This window comes from Phragmites australis, chromosome 16 (assembly GCF_958298935.1).
Source record: "Phragmites australis chromosome 16, lpPhrAust1.1, whole genome shotgun sequence".
Taxonomy (NCBI): Eukaryota; Viridiplantae; Streptophyta; class Magnoliopsida; order Poales; family Poaceae; genus Phragmites; species Phragmites australis.
Window position 1 is genome coordinate 21,394,306 of NC_084936.1, and position 12,202 is coordinate 21,406,507.

The 12,202-nt window shown below is 39.8% G+C and overlaps 1 protein-coding gene across 1 annotated transcript; it reads left to right on the forward strand.

Moving 5' to 3' along the window:
• Nucleotides 1-10,157: 10,157 nt before the first annotated feature.
• On the forward strand, nt 10,158-10,835 carry LOC133895133 (uncharacterized). The gene has a single exon (XM_062335319.1). It carries the CDS (start codon nt 10,158-10,160, stop codon nt 10,833-10,835), a length of 678 nt encoding a protein of 225 aa, XP_062191303.1.
• The last annotated feature ends 1,367 nt before the right edge of the window (nt 10,836-12,202 follow it).

The window sequence follows — 12,202 nt, forward strand, 5'->3', positions numbered from 1 at the left end:
AAAGCGTAAAGCGACACAGTTTGATGTTCGTTAAATGCGCTATCACACAACGCTTCTCTTCTTTACACGGGTTGCATGGTGTACAGTAAAGGTGTCTAAATAAGGTGTGCCTACTGCACTGGCTCGAGCCCTTGACACTATAGGCACGCGACCGCTACGCGGTACGATACGGCCTGACTATTTCAGGTTGGTACGGGTATAGCCCAGCTCAGACTGATACGGGCACGACACAATTCGGTTAGGCATGGCACAGAGTGGTTAGGTCTAAGATTTACTAAGTATAATATATGTATATATGAATTAGGTGTTATATCTATAAATAGAACGGGATATTTGAGGAAATATATTAAATATTGTAAGTAAAATTCTTAAGTTTCTAATAAAATAATGTAATTTTGAGCATAGCCATAGATTATAGTATTTTTTTCCTTCTAAGTAGAATGGGTTTTTAACGAGATAATCAATAAAGCTCATTTTTATTTTTTTATAATTTTTTTGATTGTTTGAAATTTTGTAGCTATTTTTTTTTCTATTTTTAAGTGTTGTTGGCCAAGTCGTGCTCCGTTGCGCTAACAGGCCGCCCATGCGCCATTCCTGCCGGTCATGCTGCCGTGCCTGCCGGTCATGCTGCCGTGCCGCAATTGTGTGCAGATCGGCTCGATAGTGCATGGTAGCTAACAGGATGTATCGTGGGCCAAGGAGGTGGCACACGGAACGGAACAGCATGACCTGTTACAGTAATCAAGCCGATTAGACCAGGTCATACCTAGATGAGCTTATGTCGGGCCAGCTCGATAGACCCATTTAGCCATCTCTAATGTGCAGGATAGTGAGAGGAGGATACAGGGAACCGTTTTAAGATTCCTAGCTTCCCAAGGTTTGTGTCATTCCCCTCCAAGTTGCATGCACATGATTGTGATTGAATCCAAATATATAGGAACATCAGCACCAATTGCCATTTGCTTGCCTGCATCTATATACTAGAAGCAGTCACGGCTGCTTCCTGAAAGGAGTGATGCCCGTCTTCACACAAAGGGCTACCCGGCGACAACGACTCCTTCATCAGTTGATCCAAACAGGATGAGTGTTAGAAGTGTTCGGAGGGGTTCTGATCCCATACACAACAGATGTTGATGCTTCAGCAAATAGGATCAGGGTTGTGCGATGAAGACGAGAAGAACATCAGCAAGATATGATGGCTTGTAGCACTTGATGGGAAGATCCTAAAGTTCTTTTAGCTGCTGCTGCTGTTGTTGTATTCTATTTTATTTTTCCAACTTGTTTGTTCTATGCTTCACTCTGTATCACTTCCGTCCTTAATTATTTTGCTGTAGACATAGTTGTAAAAAGTTTTAGTGGAAAAGATGTTGATTGAGATCCTGCATTAAGCAAGCAGCCATTTTGGACAATGCGTAAATTTACTTGGATTCATGTTTTAAGTTTGCACAGAGCATTCCTATGGAAAAGGAGGGAACAAGTCAACATGGGTCACTGTTTGATCACGTGGCCGAAGGTTTGCGGGCCACGGGAGCTTAGAGGACTGAGCATTCGTGACCTAACGACTCCTGGTTAGGTTTTATGTATGAGGTGGCGGTGGTTGAAAAAAAATGCAACTAGGCAAGCCTTAGGCAGAGTTCATTTATCGTGGCAGTAGTGACCTTGAATAAATCTTATTCCTTTATTAAAAAAAGTAGTGATCTTGATGGATAACGACACCACCCTTTCTGGACAGATAGATGGTTGCAAGGTCATGTGATCACTGATCTTGCCTGTCATCTGACTGCCCTCATCCCCAACCGGATTCCATCATGTACAGTGTTGGATAATATATCTCAAATACTAGATTCTTCAAAACATACGCCTATAAATATAAATCAACCCTTTATACTTTTTCTCGTAAAATTTAGGTTTTTATTTCTTGAAACATAAGAATGAAGCTCTTTCAGTGTTCTAGAGGTGACAAGGTTTGGTGAAAATCAGACTAATAATAGATTCAAGAAATTTAGAGCCGATAATGGATTGGAGTTTTGTAATGGTGAGTTTGATAAATTTCATGTTAATTATGGTATTGTAAGACATTTGATAGTTGTAGGAAACCCTCAGTAGAATGGTGTGGCAGTGCGTATGAATCGCACTCTTCTGAAAAGAGCCTGCTGCATGCTTTCAAATGCCAGCCTATGGAATAAGCGTGCTTTGTGGGATGAGATTATTTCTACATCTTGTTATTTGATTAATCGCTCTCCAAATTTTGCAATTAATTTTTAGATTCCAGAAGAGATTTGGTTAGGTAAACCAGTTGATTATTCTAATTTGAGATTTTTTTTGTGCTGCTTATGCTTATGTTAGCACTGAAAAATTAGAGCCTAGAGTAAGAAAATGGATATCATTTATGATGTTTTGATTCTCATAAATTGATCATTAGCTGTGATGTTATTTTTAATGAATATGCTTTACTCTCATCGGGTAGTGATAATGTTGGTAGTTCTTACACAATTGAATCTAAAATTTATGAAGCTGGTACAAGGAAAGCATAATTTGAGATAGTTTTACCTACTGTTGATAATAATTCTTCAGTTCTACTCCAGAACTAATTTCTGATTCATCATCTTCTAAAAATAATAATCATTGTATTGCATGAGATATAACAAGAAAGGATATTTAATTGCCTACTAGATATCATGACACTGATGATATGGCATGGTATACTCTTCTTGCTGCACAAGATATTTGTGATACTATTGAACCTTCCTTTTATTTTTAAGCTATCTCATATGAAATTTTTTCTAAGTGGTTGACTACAATAATAAAGAAATTGAGAGCCTTCATAAAAATCGTACATAGAATTTGGTTGAGCATCCAAATGGTAGGAAACCTTGAAAGTGCAAATGGATTGATAATAAGTAAGGTATTTCTAGAATTGAATCTGTAAGATGGAAAACCCGTTTAGTGGTAAAAGGTTTTGACCAAAGGAAAGGTATTGACTTCAATGAATTTTTTTCTCCTATTGTACGCCACTTTTCCATTTGGGTGATGCTTGATTTTGTTGCTTTATTTGATTTGGAATTAGATCAACTTGATGTTAAAACTACTTTCTTACATGAAGACTTAGAAGAGGAGATTTGTATGACACAACTTGAATGTTTTTCTACTCCTGGAAAAGAGCATTTAGTTTGTCATTTGAAAAAAATCTCTTTATGGTATCAAAGAAGCTCCCAAGGTATGGTATTAAAGGTTTGATTTCTTTATGATTGCAAAATAATATTCTCATAGCAATTATAAAAATTGTGTTTACTTCAAATAATTTCACAATGTATCTTTTATTTTTTTTCTCTATATGTTGATGATATGCTCATCGCTTCTCATGACAAGTCCTTGCTTGATCAGTTGAAGGACCAAAGTTGAAGGCTCAACTTGGTCATAAATTTGAGATGAAAAATATTTGTCCTGCAAAGAAAATTCTTGGCATGAAAATTCAGTATGATCGTAAGGCTGATAAATTATATCTATCTCCAAAAAATTACATTGAGAATATACTTGACAGATTTAAATTTTGGCAATTGCAAGCATGTTTCTATACCTTTTGCTCCACACTTTAAATAATCTTCAAGTCAATGTTCTACTAATAAAAAAGATAAAGACTACATGTAACGTGTTCCTTACGCCAATGCAGTTAGAAATCTCATATATGCTATGCTTTGCACTTTACCAGATATAGCTCATGTGTTAGTGTGGTTAGCAGATTTATGCATAATCCTGGTAAAGAAAATTGGAATGTTGTTAAGTGGATTTTTTGTTATTTGAAAGGTACTTATAATTTTGGCTTGGTGTTTGATAAAATAAGGTGAAGATAAATAATGTTATTGGTTTGTTGATTCCGATTATGTTGGCTACCTTGCTAAACGAAGGTCTATTTCTGGATATATCTTCCCTTTGCATGGTTCATCTACAAGTTGGAAGGCTTCTCTTCAGTCTGTTACTATTCTTTTCTACTACTGAAGCAGAATTTATTTCAACTACTGAAGGTGTCAAGCAAGCTATATGGTTGCAGGGTCTAGCTTCTGAACTTGGTATTTTGCATGATACTTAAACTATTTATTACGATACCCAGAGTGCTATTTGTTTGACCAAGAATGATATGTTTAATGCCACGACCAAGCACATGTCAGGAACCACTTCATTCATGATATTATTGCTCAATGTCAAGTTATTGTGGGAAAAGATGTTGGTGATATGCCCTAGAGGCGATTGAGTTTGCGGATTGGATATGCTAATGGGCTTTAATATTGATTAAAGGACCATTAGGGTTTAGAGTCATAATGGGCTTTAATGTTGATTAAAGGCCCATTAGTGTGCTCTATATAAGAATAGGCAGGGGCCAAGGCGCATTGAGTTTTTCAGAAACCCTAGCCGCCTCCTATTCCCGAACTCCCTTCGAAACCCTAGCCGGGCGCGCGGTGCTAGCACACCGCCGCACGGCGATTCCATCCTTGTACGTGTGGATACCGTGGAGGCGCTGCTACTATTGCGGTGCTGATCTGCTCGGGAGTACTCGGGACGTACCCGCGAGTACTCAGAAGGTGCTCGGGACATGCTCGGGACAAGGTTGACGATCGACTACTTGACGCGCACGACGTTGGATTGGTCTGCTCCAACTCTTCTTCCGCTGCACTGCTCGTCAAGTGGTAACGATTCATGATCCCCTGCTCGCATGGCTTCCTGGTTGAATGCGGTAGAGAAAATTTATTTTGTGCTAGCGTAGCCTACCCGCAACCCTTCAAAAGATACATATTAAAGACAATCCCGCATATATACTTACCAAGTCACTCTCTAATCACTACTACAGAAAGGGTCATGCGTGCCCTATTATCACTACCGGTTCTGTTATAACCGGCAGTGATAATTTATCACTACCGGTTCATAAGCTTAAGGGGCACATAAAAGGCTGAGCTAGGAACAATCGACAGTGATAGTGATTATCACTACCGGTTCTATTACGAACGATCACTGATACATCACTGTCGGTTTGTGATAAGAACCTACAGTGATAACCAACTTATCTCTAGCAGTGCGTAGATAGAACCGACACTGATACTAGAACATAAAAAGATATGTCATTAATAATCGGTAGTGATAATGGCTATCACGACGGGTTAAAATTACGAACCGCAATGATAGCCCAAAATCGTATGGCTTCCAGCCCCGCTTGCTCGGTTTCTCCCGAAAGCCTTTAAATTTAACTCTCTTTCACCAATCGCTCAGCTCCGAGCCCTTGCTCCCATACGCGCCCACTCTTTCTCTCTCTCTCTCTCTCTCTCTCTCTCTCTCTCTTCCTCTCTCTCTTCCACTGTTGCTACCACCGCCATCGCGCGCAATGGAAACTCCACCACCAACTTTGGCTCTGATCACTCCTCCGCCCCCACTGTCTTCGGCCAAACCACCCACTCCCACGCCTTCGTTCAACGATGAGGCTCGTGCGCTTTTGAAGAGCTCGGACAGGGCACAATCCTCGAACTCCAGATCGATGGGGTCCCCTCCTTTGACGAAGATTGAGACTAATTGATCAACAAGACAATGCTGAAGAGGCTCCAGAGCTCGGATGAAGAGGAGGAGGAGGACGCAAAAGAGGAGGAGGACGACGATGGCAACGACGGTGACGACGATTACTTCTTCATCATCATGGCCGACCTCAACTGGCCATAGTAGGTGTGCGCGACAACTGTAGCTATTGGCCTCTTTTGTTACGATGGTGAACCGACGGTTTTTGGGTTCTTTTGCTCACGCGCGGTCAAGTCTTTTGTTTTTGTGTACAGTGATTCTGGAGATGAAGAATTATTACTGACTTAATTAATTGTTAGTGCAATTTTAAAACTAGTGATTCTGGAGATTACTAATATAAAGCTCAAATAAATTTTGATTTTTTTTTCGAGACTGAGTATCACTGCCGGTTCGTAGCTGGAACCAAAAGTGATAAATATATCAATCGGTAGATTGGAGCCAAGAGCCGATAGTGATACAAACTATCACTACTGATTTGTGGATCCAACCAACAGTGGTAATGAATATCAGTGTCAGTTCTTGAGCCACCAATGATAATTCATGATTATCATTATCGCTTAATCACTGCTAGTTCAAAAACTGGCAATATTACTGCTTTTGAACTGGCAATGATGACTTTTTCTGCAGTAGTGAATGCTAAGTTCAAGCATTGCCTGGAATTAGTTGGTATTTATGGTGCTTAGTAGTCCTTCGGGTTTCAGAGATAATTACTTCATGAACATATTTATAAGGATTTTGAGTCAAGAGTAGTTTTGTTGGATAATATGCCTCAAATACTAGACTCCTAGTCATATACAACTTCATAGCATACGCCTATAAATATGGGGCAACCCTTGTACTTGTTTTTGGCACCATAATAATAGAGATTCGTCTTCCATGATTTTTACCTCCACATTGGACGGTTTTTCCATGTTAACTTTGTGTGCCTCTGTGCAAGAGGCTTTGATCGATCACAGGTGAGTGCAAGATATCAGTGGTGCTCTATCTGTTAATGCCATGTCAGAATATCTAGATATGTGGGATTTGGTGTCCTAGGTAATGTTGCAACCTGAGGTTCAATATGAACATCAATGCAGGCTATCGGAACCAGATCAATACTCGGCCAGGCCGGTGTATAGAGCCTTCTTCCATAGATCCATTTACTTCGAGCCATGGGAACACATATGGAAATCCTAGGCGTCGAGACGCTATCAATTCTTCTTATGGTTGGCAGTACATAACCAATGTTGGATGGCAGATCGGTTGGTCAGGAAGGGATTGTCACATCCTGCAAATTGGTCGCTGTGTGACCAGGCTGATGAGACCATCCAACACATTTTAACATCTATGTTTTTGCGAGACAGAAGTGGTTCCACTTGTTCAGACTGTCCGGTCTTCGTAATTTTCACCACAAGGTGGTGACCAGATCTTTAGTGAATGGTGGGTGAAGACAAGCAAAAGGATCACAAAACAATTGAGGAGGGGTTTCAATTCACTAGTGATCCTTGGGGCCTGGTTGATTTGGAAACACCGCAACGATTGGATTTTTAAATAATATTATTTTATTGAAAATTATAAAAATATTATTCAAAATGGGAAATTTGTAGAAATAGGTGCCGTTAGGCACTCCAATTGTTGACTAGCCACCTATCGGCAATCAGAGTACCGACATACCATTTGGCACTTCCCCATGGACCTGTCGGCACTCCAAATGTTGATAGGTCCTATGTCCCACAGATGATATTCACAGAAAAATTCATAACTGTTTCATATGATTTAAGATGGAGATGGTTTTTATATTAAAATTGTACCTATTGACTATATCTACAACTTTGTAGTTGAACATATTTTCATTTGAGTCCATTTATATGCCCAAAAAGTGGTTATAAATTTCAGATATGAAAAACAAGATCTGGAATTTCTAGCCACTTTTGTGCATATAAACTGATTCAAATGGAAAAGTGTTAAACTTAAAAGTAAAGCCAAAGAAAGGCGCCTCAAGACAAGGTACAACTGTTGGGAAGGGGACATGATCAATAGAACCCGGCAGGATTTGGATTTCGCAATGTGAGAATGAAATATGCAAAAAGTTGTAGATATCATCAATAGGTACAATTCTCATATAAATGTCATCTTCATCAGAGATTATATGAAAAATTTATTAATTTTTTATTTAAATATCATCTGCAAGACACAGGACCTGTCGGCAATTGGAGTGCTGACAGTCCGTGAGGAATTACATGTAGGCTATCCGTTGCCGACAAGATACTAGTCGGCACTCCGGTTGCTGATAGGTGACTAGCTGGAAATTGGGGTGCCAACTAGCACCTATTTCTACGACTTTCCTATTTTGAATATTATTTTTGCAATTTTTTTAATAAAATAATATTATTTAAAAAAAGATTCATAATGACTGTGTGTTTAATAAAATAATATTAATTTTGGGACACTGAGTGTTCAAAAGTTCATATGATGGCCCAGAGATGAGACCCCACTTGCGCCCTGATCGGTGACCCCAAACCCGAAATTGGTTTGTGGTCCCGGTCACCTGGAGTCACAATAAAATGGGAGGCCAGTGGTCAATCTTTGGTTAATAGAGTTAGACTAGTGATATCCCCAAACAAATTCCAATCTAACTTGGCGCTCGGGTGATCGAAGGCCTCGACCATCGCCGGCAACGTTGCCAGCGAACTTACCGTGGCTCTTATCGACAACAACACCATCACCGGTGACATCTCGTGATCTACTCTGACTTCGGCGTCTCACGCTTCCTCACCACCCTACAACGACTAGAACAACTTTACCGATGATGATTGCATCATGCCTACATCAAGCAGGCACAGGTCATTGCATAAGCACTTAATGGCTTCGCCGAATCACGGTTAGTTAAATGATTCCGCTGCCTAAAGATGTGTTTAGTGCTTAGCTTAAGAAATTGATCTCAGCATTTGTCACCAAAGCCATCTTAACCAAATCTAAACCATAATTAAGAAGCCATTAGGATGTTTTGTCTTGGGTTTATGTTAATCAAGTCTGAGTTATTCCAAGCTGTTTTCAATCGAGTCGGTTTAGCCCTAATTGATGTCTATCAAGCACGTTTAGACCGTATTTTTCATGGATGAGACATGTTTTTATTGATTATGCCTCTGTTAGCCCTTAATTGTTGTCAATTTCATGATTCAAGAGTACTAAGGCTTTGGATTAGCATGTAGAAGGAGGTTTTGGACAATCGGCAACCATAGGGCTTTTTCCGAAAAATCCGAATCCTAGTCCCGAAATTCCCCATCTCCGAAACCCAAATCTCTCTAGGATTGATGGATAAGCACTTATAAGGAGAGGAACTTAGGCGATATCCTAGAGTTTTGGATCCCTTTCCCCATGTTTTACCCAAATCGTCTAAAACCCTTGATCGAAGAAACCCCCGAAATTGTCAAATTCTGAACTCTAGATGGGATTTGGTACTGATCTTAACATTGTCATCGTAGGTGACCTTCTTGAACATAGGTTATCGCTAGCAGCCTTGGGTCCGCGCGGCATTGCGTTGCTGCCATGCCTCCTGGCACATTGCGCGCATCGCACTTAGCTTTGTGTCGTGTTGTGCCTCTGCTCACGCGCGCCACTTGCACACTGGTGCCTCCGCGCCATGCATCAGCCACACGCGTTGCCACCAGCACTCCAGTAGATGCGCGTCGCCGATGCTACAAGACACCACCACCTCCAAAGTTGCCTCCTGAGTCGGGTTTCTGGTTAGGGTCCACTTTCTTTTCGGGAGTGTGGTGGCCGAATCGGTCTCAAGCTTTTAGGGTTTGGACGGTGGGCGGAGAGCAGCTACAATCATTTGATTAAATCCAACGGACATCATCGCACATGCTTTTGGGGATGAGCTGAGAACTTGTGGGCCGCAGAGATGTCACAGGGCTGCTCACATTTTTTAGGCTATGAACGCATTATGACTAGGTCGCACGTGCATTATGAATGGATCATGTGCATGTGATCTTGGGCCAGCAAAGAATTGCATGCCGGTTTAGAGTTTCTGGGTCTTTATGTTTATTAAGGTTTTCTCTGTTTTTCAATACTTTATAGAATTATTTTAGCTCATTAACGCACTTTACATTTTGATTTATCTTTTTAACTTATTCCATTATGATTTTATGTATTGTTATAAATTATGTTTGTGCGTTATGTCAAGTTGCAAATTTTTGTAATTGTGTGACAAATAAGTTATGAATACTTATCTCCAATTTAAGTGGAAGCAACAAGAAGCTTCTATTGGAGATTAAATCATTTTATGGACATAATTATTTTCTGACCAAAGTTGATAATAATTATGCATCATTAAATTATTTTCTCACTTAATTAAATTATTTTGTTTCTCTACCCAACGGTGATGCGAAAATTAGAATCGTCGTTAGCATGTATTAATGAAACCAATATGGGTTAATTTCTTACCAGACTTAACTTAAATTGTTGTAATTATATATTTATAGTTATTTTAATATTTTATTATTTAAATTACAGCAATGAATCATTCCGCTGTCACCAGTTACCTTAACGGAATTGAGCAATTGATCAAGACTAACTTTCCCTCCCAGAAAATGTAGATTTTTATTGTCCTAGGAGTGATGGATCTCGATTATGCTTTGCGAGACACAGCTCCTGAAGAACCCGCTGATGATACCCCGGACCTCATTAAGAAAAAGAGGGCCTATGAGTCAGCTAAGGAAAAGTGGGAGCGGTCTAACCGCATGTCCCTAATGATCATGAAGAGCACCATTACTGTAGAGATTAGGGGAGCAATCCCTAATTTTGAGAGTGCTAAAACTTACTTGGACTCAGTGGAGGAGCAATCTAAGGGCTCCTCAAAAGTTTATGACAGCACATTAATTATGAACATGCTAACAACCAAGTATGATAGGACTTGCGGCATCAGAGAGCACGTCATGATGATGAATAACATGACTACTGAGCTTAAGGGCATGGAGATCCCTAAGGGATTTTTGACCCATTTCATTATGACTTCATTTCCTTCTGAGTTTGGACTTTTCAAGATTAATTACAACACTCAGAAGGAGAAATGGACCATGAACGAGCTCATTGCTATGTGTGTTCAGGAGGAGGAGAGGCTAAAGGCGAGAAAAAGGATTCTACACATCAGGTTAGTGCAAGTCCAAGAAAGAGAAAGTTTCAAGGGGAGTTCAAGTCAAAGAAGAAGCTGTACATCACCTCCAAGAAGATTTCAAGCAAGCAGAAGTCTAAGGCTTCAAAGTGACCTTATGAATTATGGATTGGAAGAAAACTGAGTTTAAGATATTTACGAGTGCGGGGTTGTTCAGCTGAAGCCAAAATCTTTAACCCGCGCATTGGCAAATTGAACCCTAAGACTGTTAGCTACCATTTTATTGGGTACCAAAAATGATCAAAGGGATATCTCTTCTATTGTCCTGATCGTACAACTAAGTTTGTAGAAATGAAACATGCTTAATTCTTAGAAAATGATGAAATGTATGGGAGCTATGAGGGAAGAAAGATTTCACTCGAGGAGAACTGGGTTTATGTTCATATCCTGAGTATCCAATAGGCTAATGTTCTTGCACCTCCAGATGTTTGGCCTTAAGAAGAAAATTTTGGAATTAGTAGCACATCACCAAATGATGAGCATCATATAGATTACACTCTTGTGGTCACTAATGAACCCTTAAGAAGATCACGGCGAGAAAGAAGATCTGCTCTTTCAAATGACTATGTCTACATGAATGAAGATGTGAATGATATAGGAAAGGTGGATTGTCCTGCCTCGTTTAAGGAGGCCATGATGAGCGAGCATTCATCCAAGTGGCACGATGCCATGGAGGATGAGATGGAGTCAATGAGTTTTAATAAGGTCTGTGACCTTATAGAAATTCCTGACAGAGTCAAACCAGTGGGTTGTAAATTGGTCTATAAAACTAAGCATGACTCTAAGGGAAATATCGACTTAGCTTATACAATGGGGATGTTGGGCAGATATCAGTCTAATCTAGGATTAGAGCACTAGAAAACTGTCAAGAAGACTTGCATTCTTTGCAAGGCACTATGCATTTCAGGCTCACATATAAGAGGTCTGATTGTCTTGAGGTTAAGGGTTATTCGGGCATTGACTTTGCGGGGTGCATGGACACAAAGAATTCAACTTCAGGTTATATTTTCACCCTCACATGAGGAACCATTTCTTGGAAGAGCTCCAAACAATCCCTTGTTATTAGGCCACCGGACAAGCTATATGGCTTAAGAATTTTATCCCAATGCTAAGAGTGGTTGACAGCATAACGAAACCGCTCAAAATATATTGCAATATCAAATTTGTAGTATTCTTTTTGAGTAAAATAGTCAAGTGGTGATGCCAAACACATTGACATAAAGTATCATGTTGTGAAAGACAGAATAAAAGATCAGACTATTGAGGTTGAGCAGATAAGTACAAAGTCCATGCTTGCTGACTCGCGAACGAAAGGCTTACCACCCAATGTATTTAAAGAACGTGTTGCCGGTATGGGTTTAACTGATAGCATATGATTTTGATGTAATTACTTTAAGGTCTCAATATCATGATCCTAGATAGAAGGGACCATAAGAAAGAACCCAACTCCCAAGGCATAAGTAAGCATCCATATCAAAATGAATTGTGCCC

What these genes read in the sequence shown, in the direction of transcription:
- LOC133895133 (XM_062335319.1), top strand. Translation starts at nt 10,158, where the DNA reads ATGGATCTCGATTATGCTTTGCGAGACACAGCTCCTGAAGAACCCGCT.